This window comes from Cyprinodon tularosa, unplaced genomic scaffold (assembly GCF_016077235.1).
Source record: "Cyprinodon tularosa strain WSP-4 unplaced genomic scaffold, ASM1607723v1 ctg433, whole genome shotgun sequence".
Classification (NCBI taxonomy): Eukaryota; Metazoa; Chordata; class Actinopteri; order Cyprinodontiformes; family Cyprinodontidae; genus Cyprinodon; species Cyprinodon tularosa.
This window is the reverse complement of record NW_024039156.1, coordinates 1422670-1437047: the sequence shown is the minus strand read 5'-3', so window position 1 is coordinate 1437047 and position 14378 is coordinate 1422670. Positions and strand designations below refer to the sequence as shown.

The 14378-nt window shown below is 37.7% G+C and overlaps 1 protein-coding gene across 1 annotated transcript in view; it reads right to left on the bottom strand.

Moving 5' to 3' along the window:
* Positions 1–838: 838 nt before the first annotated feature.
* Positions 839–14378, bottom strand: part of itga3b (integrin, alpha 3b) — a 74160-nt gene continuing 60620 nt past the window's right edge. Inside the window, exons 21-26 of the mRNA XM_038299703.1 lie at positions 11449–11586; positions 6793–6906; positions 6602–6700; positions 6380–6505; positions 6048–6204; positions 839–2028 (exon numbers count right to left, since the gene is read on the bottom strand). Of these exons, the coding sequence (XP_038155631.1) occupies positions 6094–6204; positions 6380–6505; positions 6602–6700; positions 6793–6906; positions 11449–11586 (588 nt within the window). The 3' untranslated portion in view covers positions 839–2028; positions 6048–6093. The remainder of the gene's footprint in view (positions 2029–6047; positions 6205–6379; positions 6506–6601; positions 6701–6792; positions 6907–11448; positions 11587–14378) is intronic.

Genomic DNA, 14378 nt, shown 5'->3' with positions numbered 1-14378 from the left:
GGATAAATAGAAATAGGTCGCTATCACAAGATGAAGCTTAGGCATTACAAGATCCTATTAGCTCCATAACAGGGATGAAAAAAAAAATTCCTTCATGAAGAAGAAGTTCAAGCTTTTGAGTGTTGGTGCTAATAAATAAACTGTTTGGTAAGGTTAGCATCATTATTAGCAGACCTGTCTACTGGCTGACAAACACCACAGAAGGAGAGCAAAAACTTCAAGCTGTAACTTTTAAACAACTTCTTCCAGGTCGGAATGTATGGAGTGAATTTTGTTCCATTATTGTTGCAAGCAAAAAACACATTTTGTAAATGTTAAATTTAATAAAATGATATCCAGAAAGAAACTTTGCAAGCGTAATACTAAAAGGTTTTCAGATTTATTTGTTTTAATTCTTCATTTTAAAAAAAATGTATGTCCTATTTTTTCAAAAAAATATTTTTTTCCAATTGTGTTTTCCAGATCACATTCTGTTTTCTCCTGGGGGCGGGCTTTCTTATTGTATGAGAACGAAAAACAATTGTATTGGTCAAATGGACGTTAGCAACAACATTTTTATTGGGCTTGTGATCAGAAAAAGGGATTTTAAAAGAATAAAAGCTGCGAAACTCAATCTGGAAAAGAAATTTGAAAACAAAAAATTAGAAAGAATTGAAACCATATATATATATATATTTTTTTTTTTTATTATTATTTTTTTTTTAAAGAAGACCACAATGTTATTCCAAAAACCATTTATTTTTATAAATTTTTTCTGCATATTTTTACGGGTTAGGTTTTCCAATTACAAACCATGTCGCAACAATAACAGAAAAACGTAAAACAGAAGACGCAATTCTGATGTGAAATTGAAAGGTGATTTAGCCAAATACCAATTTTAACAACATATTTGCCACACTGTTGAGCTGTACAGGATATGGGTGACTTTATAGGTGAAAAACTTTATAAAATTTGTCATCTAATTTTTCTTTTTTTTGAGAGACAGTGGAGTTTGAACTTTATACATCAACTGAACATCCTTATATATTGGTAGACTAACTGTCCTTTTTACGATTCTGTTAGTATTCAGTGGAATCCGTTGGTTTCAGTGTCTGTCATTTGCTTTATGAGGAAAAGCAAGAACAAAGTCCAGAAATACACGCATTCATTCAAACACGCTACTTAACTTGTCAATATTTACAATTTCATCCATACCTGTGTAATCTGCTAACATTTCCAGTGTTCAGACTCCCTGTATGAGAAGCTTAAAATAGCCACACGGCATCATTTCATATTGTTAGCTCCACACGGTAATAAATAAAAACTAGGTGTAATCTGCAGACTGGATGGCTCCTGATGTGGAAATTATGAGAAACTATTAGAGTCTGAGTGACATCAGCAAAACCTGTATCAACCTTGCATCTAAGGAATATTAGTCTTTGCGATGCTTGTCCTGCACGGACGTTCATTAAAAGGCAGACGTCGATTCATAACGGAGTGGCTGGTGCTCAAAATAAAATAACATAAACTGGGACATGACTTCAGATCATTAAAAAGCTCAAATCACAGCTCAGAAAATAAAATGTTTTAAAAGGATGAAAAGTTACTCGCAGATTCAACAGATTTTTTCCCTCTAGATGCAACATTGATTCCAATAAAAAAACAGCATACCAAAAAATAAAGAAAAAAAAATGCTTATCAAATTACAATCTCTCCAAATGTTCAGCATATTGCACAAAAAATTCGAGGACATCAATTTTAATAAAAAAAAGAAATGCATTGTCCACAGTAGGTCCGTGCACCATAGAAGTCCATATAGCTCTATCAAGCCCAGTGTTCTCTTGGTTTTTAGCCTCTGTGGCAGTGAGTGGTTCAAAATGATCAGTAGTAGCAATGCTGCATCTCAGTCCAGCTGGTGATCCAGTACTTTTTCTGTGGCTCTTCAGGCTGAAATCCCAGATTGAACTGATAACGTTCAGCTCTGCGAATTCTCACCCCGCGGTGCTTTGGCATTACCCGGTAGTAGATGGCTCGCTTGAAGAACCCAAGCTGGCAGGACAGAGGGAAAAACAAAAAACAGATATTTAGAGGATCAGATGAGATTAGCAGAAATGTTAGGAAAAACTGGAGTCATAATCAAGGAGAGATGGGATTAAGGAGCTGTGGAAAAACAGGTTGCTTGCAAAGACAGAGTCCTGGAAAAGACAGAGAATAAAGTGAAAAACAGGACCTGAAGGGTTAAGAGTGAAGATATTCAATCAGCCTGAGAGAAAGTTGGAATAATGATCAGTTAGAATAAGCAGAAGAAAAGCAGTAAATTATTCCCATCTGAGCGACAGCAGTAAGAATTAAAGAGCCTTTCACAACCGAAAACCACAAACTACAATGCATGTTTTTGAGGTTTATTACCAGTTTTTTGAATATATACTTTTTACCATTATATTACATTTCTAGACTGTTTTATGTCAGGTTTGTAAAAAAAAAAAAAAAAAATCATATAAAGAAAACTAATTTGATCCAAAAACAGTCAATGAAAACTATTCATGGAGGCAAGAGGTGCAACATGTGATGTAATCATGCTTATTATGAGTTCAACATCTACCGACATGACGATGTTCTGCTAACTCTTCTTTTACTAAACAGACCCAAATATTGTATAAAAGTCTTGCTGTTAGACGAGTCTTGCTGAATTTTCATCAATTATCTGTTCCAGATGTTATTTCAATAGTAGCTTGATCTTTGACTTTCTTTTTTACGAAATAACAACAATTTAAACCAGTGTCCTCTGGATACTGGCATGCTAGCTGCAGGTGTAGTGACTGATAGTTCTGTCATCAGCAAATAAAAATGCTAAAAATATTGTAGCCTGATAAAATGGAAAATTGCTATTAAGTAACAACAAATGTGGTCATTTAGTGAGAAACTAGGTTTGGTGAACAGTTGACTGATTGTGAAAGACTCCTACGTCCGTCTGGAGCACTCCTAAAATTGTTTGGACTTGAGAGAAGATTAGAAATATGAGAAAAATGGTGAATGTGTCCTCTCCTTCTAAATTACTCCTACTTCTAAATTACTGAATCAGTGCATATGAACAGTTCTTGCAAGAGGCCCATTAAATCTAGCTAGCCTGGGTGGAAAAGTGGAAGCCATTGTCAAATAAAAGCCATAAGGATACCAGCTCTGCTATTTACCAAATCTCATGTTGTTCCAAATCCTCCACATCAACACAGGCAAAGTTGATGGGAAGATAAATGGAGATATTGGGAGACAACGTATTAGAGGGTGCAAAGGACTGGAGGAAAAGTCTACCTTTCGGCCTGAACAAACAGTCAGTGTTACATTTCAATGGTAAACATCAAAATCTCCACATATTAGAATGGTGTAGTTAAACTGCTGCTGTAGTATCTCTGCTTCTGTCTCCTTGAACCCCAGTCGGCCTCAGCAGATGGCCGCTCACACTGAGCCTGGTTCTGCTGGAGGTTTCTTCCTGTTAAAAGGGAGTTTTTCCTCTCCACTGTTGCTACAAGCATGCTTAGTGTGAGGGATTGCTGAAGAGTCAATTAGTGAATTCAATCAACTGGTTTTCCTTAAATAGAAAATTCTTTGAATCAATTTGACTGGAATATCTGGTTGAATTATAAAGTGTCTTGAGATGACGTGTGTTGTGAATTGGCGCTATAGAAATAAACTGAATTGAAACTCACAATTTAAAATCTAAATCCAACCGAAAAAGAAAAACAATCCCCCTTTTCCCTTAATTATACACAACTTTGTGTTGTTATTAGGGATGTAAGTTATCGATTAAGGAATTTATATAAAATTGACTGACTAATGATCCATTGATAGGCGGCCATTTTCTCAATGACAAAAATGTTCTCTTGAATCAATACGCTTGTTCCACAGCATGAAGGGCCAAATATGTATATTTTTAATATGCTGAATTTTAGAAAAGAGTACTGCATAATATTTCACTATTACTGTCGGCCATATTGCATACTGACTAATCAACAAAATGTTTTGCTATACAATATGAAACTAGTCATATTTATAGCAGACAACAAATCAGAAATATATTAGATTATTGGAGTGAAAAAAGATCAAATATGTGAAACATTTGATTTTCAACACTATCATTAAAAAACAGGATAGGTCACTATAGTATGCTGTCATACTATTGGCCACTTAGTTCAATAGAGGGGAAGTTAACTGTTATTTAGCTTTTTGTTTAGAGTAACCCAACAATAATCGCTGGAACAGACTTTGTGCTGTTAGCAGAGCCTTCAAAAGGAGATTCAGGTACTCGCTGAGGAATGTTAAAATTAGGTTTCAGGAAACACATTAACTCACAAAATCATTCTCCATCCGCTGTGCTAATTGCCACATGAGTTTAGAAGAGATTGATGAAAACAGAAACATTTCAATCAACTTACTGTAATATATTTTGCAAAAAAATTTTAACAGTTGCTTGAAGTGTTTTTTTTTTACTGATTCAAAAAAGTTTAAATGCACAGAAAAGAGGATGGAGACAATTTTCGATTAACTTCTGACGTTGATAATATTTACCTCACATGACTGATTATCTCTTCCAGTCTTCAATAGCATCCTGAACCAATCATTAAAATCACGCTTCTGATGTCTCTGGATGGCATCTACCATCACAAATAAAAGCTGACATATTGTCATTAAAATGTGCCTGATGACAAAACAAGCTAGCTGTACATGTTTACTACAGCCAAGTGTGCATCAATGTATGTATGTAGTATCAATCAGGGGTTGACGTTAAGGATTTTTGCCCTTCGGGCAAGTGGCTTTCACATTTCATTTGCCCAGAAACTATTTTTACTTGCCCAGTATAATGTTTGATAAATATAGTTCCTAATATTCATTTTTGTATATATATCAATTAAACATGTTTGTTTTTTAAATGTTTTTTTGTAATTCAGTAAGTTTCCAGGTTCCTGGTGTGTATATGCATGCGTCAGATAATGAACTCAAGCCTACATTATGGTGTTAACATGCTTTTCAATCCTTCCTGCACATTCTTTTCCAACTAAAATTTGCTTTAAACTGTTGTGTGCTTGGAAAAATAGAAATTCTAATGTTAAAAATCTAAAAAAAAACTTGACAGGTTAAAAACTTACACTACTACTACTCACCCATTTAACATGTTTAGCTCTATAACATTTAAATGCACCACTCCAATGTCTAAGAGAAAAACATTTAATGAACATTTTTTAATGTATGACCACTGTACAGAAGACTGCCACATGATAGAAATAGTTACACTGTGTGCATACAGTTATTATTATTTACACTGTGCGCATACTATTATTATTTTCCTAATCCCTGACTGATAATTTTTAATCTAGCGTGTATTATAGTATAGATTAAATTCATCATCCAGCTGCTGCTCTGCAGAATTCTCTCCCTAAGAGCTGAATCTAGCGGAAACTCATGCGTTTTTTTCACATCACGCAAGAATGTGTACAAAACAACAAAAATGGCGGCGGCAACGCTTGTGGGTCGTTTTCAGTGAATGTCTTTGATTTTAAAGTAATTTTTTAGTGAAAAATATAGTTTTTTGCGATCATTGCACTTGCCTGACGGGCAAATGCAATTAAATTTTTTACTCTACCGACAATAAAAACTACTTGCCCCAGGCAATCGGGCAATGGTTAACATCGAGCCCTGTCAATGCTCTCTTTGTTTAGCCCTGACAAATTGCTCAAATGAATGGAAACATGTCTAATTCGCATCTTCTTGTCTTTGACTTTTTAAACATTCTCTTAAAATTTGCCCCACATTTGAATGGAAACAGCTAGTCAGGCTCGACTTGAGAATAAACAGCAGCACCCTTTAGTGGATTGCAGTAATACTACAACCGTGAAACAAATTCCAAAACAATTAATCACAAGTCAATTTTGTTTGTGTAGAGTCCCTAGTTTGTATATACTGTAATATGAAATTACAAAATAATACATTGCAGTTTGTGGTTGTTGCATACCAAACTATGGAAAAGACCCATGTTTATGTTACAAAGAAAGATGAGTTTTCAGAGGTGTCTTTACCCAGAGGCCCCATTGGTGTGTGGTGTGGGGAAAACACATGGGGGCCTTAGTAGTCCTCAATCATCTTTTCTGTCTCAGAGGGCTGGATCTTCATCTCAGCCTTCTGGGCCTTGGCCTCATACATCTCCCTCCTGCTAGCCCTCTGGAAGAAGCCACACTATTGGGGAGGGGGTGGGGGCGTAGTCACAGTTGTAGGAAGGCGAATGAAGATGTTATGGTTAGAATTATGGTTTAACATGAGAATTAGACATCAGTCCTATTTATTCCTATAGGCTCTGTTTGCAAAAAGGCAGCATGTAATTCTACCGGAGTATAAACCAGGGTAGTCTTACCTTCCATAGAATTAGAATGATGATGCCAAGAAGCACGATTCCTGCTACAGCTGCAGAAATGATGATCCACAGAGGAAGTTCATAGGGTACCTCCACGCTCTCCTCTGGTTCTATAATCACTTTAAACTACAAGGAAAAACAAATAAGCAAAATTTTTTTTTTTTTTTTTTTTATACCTTCTGTAATCAACAATGTCATAAGCGTAATCTAGCTAATACACACAGGCAGAGATTTGGGTTCCATCTTGATGGTTGGTTTATCCGTAATGAGCTTCAGTGTGGCGCTACCATGGACAGTAACTTCCACAGCATTGGGATAGTCCTGTAAACACAAGCACCAAAAATATCTAAACATCTTCAGAGGAGACTTTTTTTTTTAGAGACTATCTGTGTGACTTAAGCTACTGAGCAGACCTCCAACATGGTGCTGTTCCACAAGCGGGAGCGGACATAAATTTTAGCTGATTTGGAGACGTTGAGTAGAGGGCAGGTAAACTTCACGCATTTGGCCATCTCCTGCGAGCAGTCCTTCAAGGGACAGGGTGAGGAAAAAAGCTTTTACACAAGTACAACAAACATAGAAATTTTTTTGTAAAAAATATATATATATATAATAGAAAACAAACAATAGCATCTGAATAAATAAAAATTGTATTCAACATTTTTGTATTGTATTGTATTTAATAGCGTACAGGACGTGTGTGTGTGACTGCAAAGATACTATACAAGCCCATGCTTATTACATCAAGAAAAAAGTATTGACACCCTACTCTGACCCATTTAACGATTATCACAAGTCAACAGGGATTGCTACACCTGTAGCTCCAAGGTTTAGCCGCATTTAAAGTCACTGTGGATACTGCACTGTTGAAATTTTTTTACTGTTGTTCTCTTTGTGTTGAAATCTTGCATCAGACCACTTTGGACCAGCAGACTGAGGAATCATGATGTTTTTTGTAAGGACAACGCCACAGAATAACTTTGGTTATCTACATCTTGACACGTCTGCGAGGTCTGCACGGCCAAATTACGCTATTTCAGTCTTCCACGCACTGCCACGCACCTAGGAAAATTTGTAACTACGCGCAGAAAGTGTACACATCTAAAGACATTCTGGGATTTAGTTCAAAAATATCAACACTATCAACACATTGTGGAAAAACAGCAGGAAAGAAATGACTATCTTTCCCCAACAGCATGAAGACTCAGGATGTCCGTGTGTCAAGCATAATGAGCCCTTCTCCAACATCTGTCTTCAGTCACCATAAGAGTAATCAAACATAGGACAAAGCACAACTGTCATTCTTGCGCATGTCACTTGATAGCCTGGGTGCCATTCCGAACTTAGTCCCGCCCACAAAGTTTGAGGTCAGGAAGTTCGGTCTGGCTCTGCTCCATAGTAGCGCGAGTATGATCGCCCACCCTCTGGCGATCCAATCAAATTGTCAGGGCGGGCTTTATACGATGATGGACAGATGATCAACAGTAACGTAATCAACCACGTGACCAATGCGCGCTTGGGTGACAACAACAATGGCTGCGGCTGGAGAGTTGAGGTGAGTAGATTCTGCTATTAGGTCTGTTCTAGAAGATATCGACAGCAAATTAATTTTAAAAGAAGAACAGAGAAACGCGATCAAGGCTCATCTTCTTATTCTAGGCGTGCAACTGCACGCTTTGATTTTTGTGGACAACAACTATGCATCGCTTAACATACGTCACGCACTCCGTTGCTCTTATTGGTTGTAGGTCTATCCAATTGAGCGCTGAGGCATTTTTTTTCCTGGTTCGTTCGAAACACGCCCCATAATCACAGCTCTATGGAGCAGCATCAGACTCATATTCTGACTAGAATTGAGTCGGACTACGTCAGGCTAGTCACTTGAAGCTTGAAACCTATAAATCAATTGCTGAATATGCGGTAACCCTTAATTTTCACTTTTTGCTATCCGTACAAGCATACAGATTTCAATAGCAGTGTTTTGCTTGGTGGCCAAACGTTTTGACCTCTGTTGAACCGTGCATGCACAAAGGCATTGTGGACTTTGCTTATTGTAGATGATTGGATGCTGAAACCACAATCCTGCCCCTTCGTTCGGCGATGGCTTCTTTATTTTAACAAAGATGGCTTCCTTCTCCCCTCTATCAAACCATCTGTGCTCTCTGTCCGACATGTTAACATTTTGACAGGTGTGTCCTTTGTTCTTGAGGTTCAAGCTTCCAGCTAAATGTTGCCCAGAGTTGCTGGCTCTCCTATGCTGCTCCATGCGTTTGTGTAGTTGTTGTTTGGTTTCTCCAGTATATGAGTCTCCTCTATCGCTGCACTGGATCACATCACATCACCTCTCAGCGTAGGTTAGGGTGTTCTGTCTTTAAGATGGACCAATTGTTGTCTCAGTATGTTGTTGGACTTGGAATTCATTGGTATGTTATGTTTAGAGAAAATCCTTCTGTTTCTCAGAAATCCCTGACATGTATGGAATTAAAACATGTTTGCGTCTCTTTGTTTAACAGAAGGCCAGTTTGGATAACCACATGTTTAAGTGATTTCCTGACATGTTTCTGTTCTTTTCTTGAGGGAATATTGTCAGCCTGGGAAATCAGAGTTCTGATTACAGAAACTTTTGTGTTGCAGTTGGTGATGTGAGTCAAAATGAAGCTTGTATTCATACTTTGACTCAAAACTTTGACTCACAACTTTTATCATTTTGTATAAACAAAGTGTATACAAAATGAAAAAAAAAAAGTGGAGCTTTTTAGACACTGCAAGACAAACCTTCCAATAACACTGATCATAAAACATTAATTATTGAAAATGGGCTGGTGCTTAATTAAAGTTCAACAATGATTCATCCCAATATCAGTGTTTTTTGTTATGAACTTGAAGATTAAACTAAAAGTAACGATAAATCGATATTAGCCAGAGTATGGAGCAGCATATGGCACGAGGAGAACAAAAAATCAATATATTTCTCAAAGTCAATCCTTTGTTTTTTTCCCTAAACGACTATATATATAATGTAATGTGTGCTTGTAACAGCGCTGACAATCTGAGCTGGATGATGTTAGTTTCTGGGTAAAAACATTAAAATGTAGAATTAATTGGTACGCTAATGCTTACCTCTCTTTACTGTGTGAGCTGGGAAAGACATAACGGATGTCACTTCCTGCTTACTGAGGAAGTTGAACTTGAGCATAAGTTAAAAAAGGGGGGATTGTTTTGCTGTTATAAGGGTTAAACATCACTGGGGGAAGCGCTTAAAATAACTTGAGGTGTCCTTTTTTATTAGTTTTATACGATGAGAAAAGCAAATGTTTGTCATCAGGAACACACTCATATGACTGACCTCTACTGTAAGTCATCAACTGATTAAAAATGTCAAAATATGTTTATGTGTTATCATCTACATTTCTAAGTTATTTTGCACAAAACACATCGACATTTCCATTTTTTCTTTTTAAACACACGTTTTCTGGTTTCTTTCTTTGAGGTAAACCTGTTAGACACAAAGTGCACAGTATTCCAGGGCTGCAAGGGAGGGGAACAGTCCTATGGTGCGTTTACACCCAATGCAAATAGTAACAAAATCACCACATTGGCCACATATCGCCACCAATTCACACAGTGAGAGACAAACTCCACCTCATCATTCGAATCAGCTGCTTTTAAGATGAGGCATTCTGTAATTCATACAAGAGCAGTGTGGAGAGAATATGATCTGATCTGTGAAACGCATTTAGAAAAGAATGCAATTTATAAAGCTTAACCGAAAAAAACAACAACATACATTTGAAAATAAAAAGTCTAGAAAAATAATTAAAATATGAAACATTAAAAGTACAGAATAATAGAAGGGGTTAGGCTTTTTTTTCACAAATTTCCACTTTTTAAATTGTTTAAGATTTTATTTGTATCTATTTATCTATTTATAAGACTATTTTGGTGTTATAATGGAAAAAAATAAATCCCTCCCTTCTAGACTCCTCTGTCCACACCTGCTCCCAATCTGCTGATTAGCCTGGTCTTTGTTCAGTCTCCCATTTATACACCTCGTGTTCAGTCACTCTTTACTGGTTCCTCGTTGTTTCCTGGATGTTTCCTAGATTTTGGTTTTCTGTATTTGTTATTTTTCATTTTTTCTTCTGTTGTTGCTTTTGGAGATTAAACCTACAATGACTCATCTCTGCATTTGGCTCCTCCAAAACCTCCAATCAACCTTTCAATGTAGACCATTCCCTTCTTCCTCTTATAAATAATATTTTGTACATCTCCTTTGTTATTCTTCACCCTCCATCACAGCCACATCTAATCTCTCATTGGTTGTTGTAATGCAACACAAAAGTTTACACTTTTTAACTCCAGCGATCGTTGACATCTTTTCTGTAATCTCCTGTAGTCGCTGGAAACGTGAACCAAATATGTCACCTCATAAGTGCTAATTGTTAACAAGGAGTTGCTTACTATCTAAGTGTGTGTGTATCTACTGCAGGCGTGCTCTCATGCTCTGCAGAGGAACGCTGTGTTCTATCTCCCCCACGGTTTTGGTTCATTAATTGGGAGACTTGTTCCAGCAAAACAACTTACAAAGAGATCACTATGACCTGCTGAACAGGCCTAAGCCTCAACTAAATGATCTAACACTAACAGAGGCGTCAGTTCTTATCTGTGGTTTAGATCTGATGTTTCTTGTCTTCCTAGGAGATATCACATGGTGAAGGGAGAGTATATCAGAGAGACCTTTATTTTTATCATAACCCAGTCAGCTGAATGAGACTAAAATAGCTCAAGAACCCAGATGTGTTCATTATAAGGCTTTGAATATCACCAGCTGTTTTGTCAATGTCTGCTGAGAAGCATTCTGTTTTCTTTTGTCATTTTATGGCACCGATGCAAAAAGCCAAACTACCCATACGGCAATAAAACATGAACTGCCCCTGACATGTTTGAGCTATTTTTAAAGATGCTTTTGTTGTGTTTGTTGAACTTTTTTTTTTTTTTTTACACATTCTCAAAGTGTCAGATAAAAGAGGATAGATGAGAAAGTCTCCCGCTGATGCTCCACAACTTACCAACTTGTAGGATTTTCGAGGTGTGAGAAACTTGATTGCTGCCTGGGACTCAACAGGTTGCAGCTCAATTGTTTCACTCGTGTCATCGTCTGCAGTCTGCCGTTTGGATCTGGCCTGCTTAGATCTGCTTTGTGACAACTGGAGCAGTTTGAAAGAGAAGGGTGGATGAAAGGGAGGAGGAAGGCAGAGACATTACATCAGAGAACTGCTGGTAATTACTGGTGTAGATAAAGACATGACCAAAGTCGCCTCAGAATAGCAGTGTCATTTCCACAGTCTATATGTAGGTTGCACACATTGTGTGTTTCTATTTAAGAATTTCTGAGGTCAGAATGTGGTGCCACAGTTGTTGATTTTTTCCTCAAGAGTGTTTCTCAACAGCGGTTTGCCTCTAAGGCCATTTTAACACTATTTACCACTAACATTTATTCCTTTGCTTAGGCTTCTACAGTTCTCTTTATTGTGTATGTGAGTGGGCAAATTAAATCAGGTTAATTTAGGCCAAAATGAACTGTAATTGCTAAGCTAGCTTAATTCAACCTCACCACATATACATTTTGATTCCAAAATAAACTTTTCCTATTGTATGATACCACCTCACTAACCTCCTACACATCCAGTTTCAGGGTAATGGTCAAATATTAGCATGCTAACAGGGAGTTATAATTAGAAATGAAGCATGGTGGAGTTAGCATAGACGATGTCCAGGTCTAGTAAGGCTACATCAAATCTTAACTTTGCTATTTATTGCTGCACATGAAACCTTTTGTGAAATTATGAGCATCATCTAAGCTGCAGCTCCAACTATAATTTTCTCCGTCTTTCGAAATGTTACTCTGGGTGCCAGGACTGTGCTGGGACTAAATGTATAACAAGCACATTCAAAATTGAAGCATAGCCTCAAACAAGTATCCAGTATCCTGTTTAAATGTTATTTAAGCTTCAATTCAATGCAATATATTTTATTTCTATAGTGCCAATTCACAACACATGTCACCTCAAGGCACTTTACAGTTCAACCAGATCATCTAGTCAAATTGATTCAAAGTTTTCCATCTAAGGAAAACCAGTTGATTGCATCGACTCATTGACTCTTCAGCAATCCCTCACACTCAGCATGCTTGTAGCGACAGTGGAGAGGAAAAACTCCCTTTTAACAGGAAGAAACCTCCAGCAGAACCAGACTCTGTGTCAGCTTTGTACTTTTTTTAAAGAAAAATATCATAAATTTTATGCTCATAGACTGCCAGTGTTCTGTCAGACCAGCATACCTATAGTCAACATGAGCAAGATGTCAGTTTTGCGTTTATCCCTTCAGCTTTTTATGATAAATACACTTTAAACTACCTCAACCTGTGTGTGTCCCTTTAGTCATGTACAAAAAAAAATTGAAGGTCAGATTGCCTTGCACTTAAAAAAACACCAAAAAGTATGTAATTCCTTTTTTTGTACATGACTAAAGGGAAACACGCCTGTTGAGGTAGTTTAAAGTGAATTTTTCATACTAAACTAAAGGGATAAACAGGTTTTGACTATGGGTAAATGGCATGTACTTATATAGCACCTTTATTCAAGTCAGGAGACTTGACCAAAGCGCTTTACACTACATTCATTCACCTATTCATGCACACACTCACACACTGATGGTGGCAAGCTACATTGTAGCCACAGCTGCCCTGGGGCTCACTGACAGAAGCGAGGCTGCCATACACTGGCGCCACCGGGCCCTCTGACCACCATCACTAGACAATGCAGGTGAAGTGTCTTGCTCAAGGACACAACGACACTGAAAGTCAGAGTCGGGGCTTGAACCGTCAACCTTTCCATTTCAGGGCAAACTCCTACATCCAACACCACTGTCGGGTATGCTGGTTTGACTGGGGATGCTCATCTGAAAGGCACCAGCCCCACCGTGACCCTGATAGATAAGTGGCGTAAGATGGATGAATTGTTTCTTTCAAGTTAAACACTAAACTGGCTTGAATTCCACATAGGACCAAAACAGTCCTTGCTGTACTGGACAGCAAACACAGCAGCGCTCAGTTTTCATTTTGGTGTTGTCTTTGGGAAGAACCAGCTTTTTGTCTGAGTGTTTTGTAGGGTTTGAAATTCACAGGTATGTTATGTATTTCCTGACATATTTCATAAGTGTGAAGAACCCATAAATTAGATAAGATAGCGCTGCAGCAGCCAGGATGCAGGTCTCAATGCCCCTTTGGCTAGGTAAGTGAATTGCACAAAGGTAAGTCCTTGGCACAAACAGAGGACAGATATAAAGTTCATATTGCTGGGGATGATGGGTAGCCTTGGTACAGGCACCCCATGTAAAGGCTAATCAACTCAGCCTTCCTTAGATTGACTCTCAACATTATGACCCATACGAATATCTTTGCATTTCCTGTCTAAATACTGCAGATGAAGACCAACAGGATTTACTAAAGAAAATAAAAAAAATCCTAAACAAAGCACTGTGAAGCAGACATGGGCAATGTGGAGTCAACAAGTCTGAAGCAGGTGAGTCCAATCTTCACCGTGAATTAACCTGTGCAGATTGGACTCACCTGGTTAATTGGCTGGGTAGATTAAATACATGACATGGAGATGACTTGTTGACTCCACATTGCCCATGTCTGCTGTGAAGAGACACATTCCTCCATATTGACCTTGTGTTTATAATGACTGGTCACAGTCATTCCTCTGTTACATAACCACTTTTCTAATTTCAAAAGAGATTCATCTGGACTGCACTCTCAATGCATGAGAGAAACTGGAAACTGGAATAAAAGATCCAAGGTGTGGCACATATCTACACTGGGTTGATCAGAAAGTCTTCCTAGCATCCTAAACTCCATGCTGCTTTTGTATGTTGTACAGTTATCCAAATTAATACAGCAAATGTGCTCTGAAATGTCAATACTGCTTCCATACTT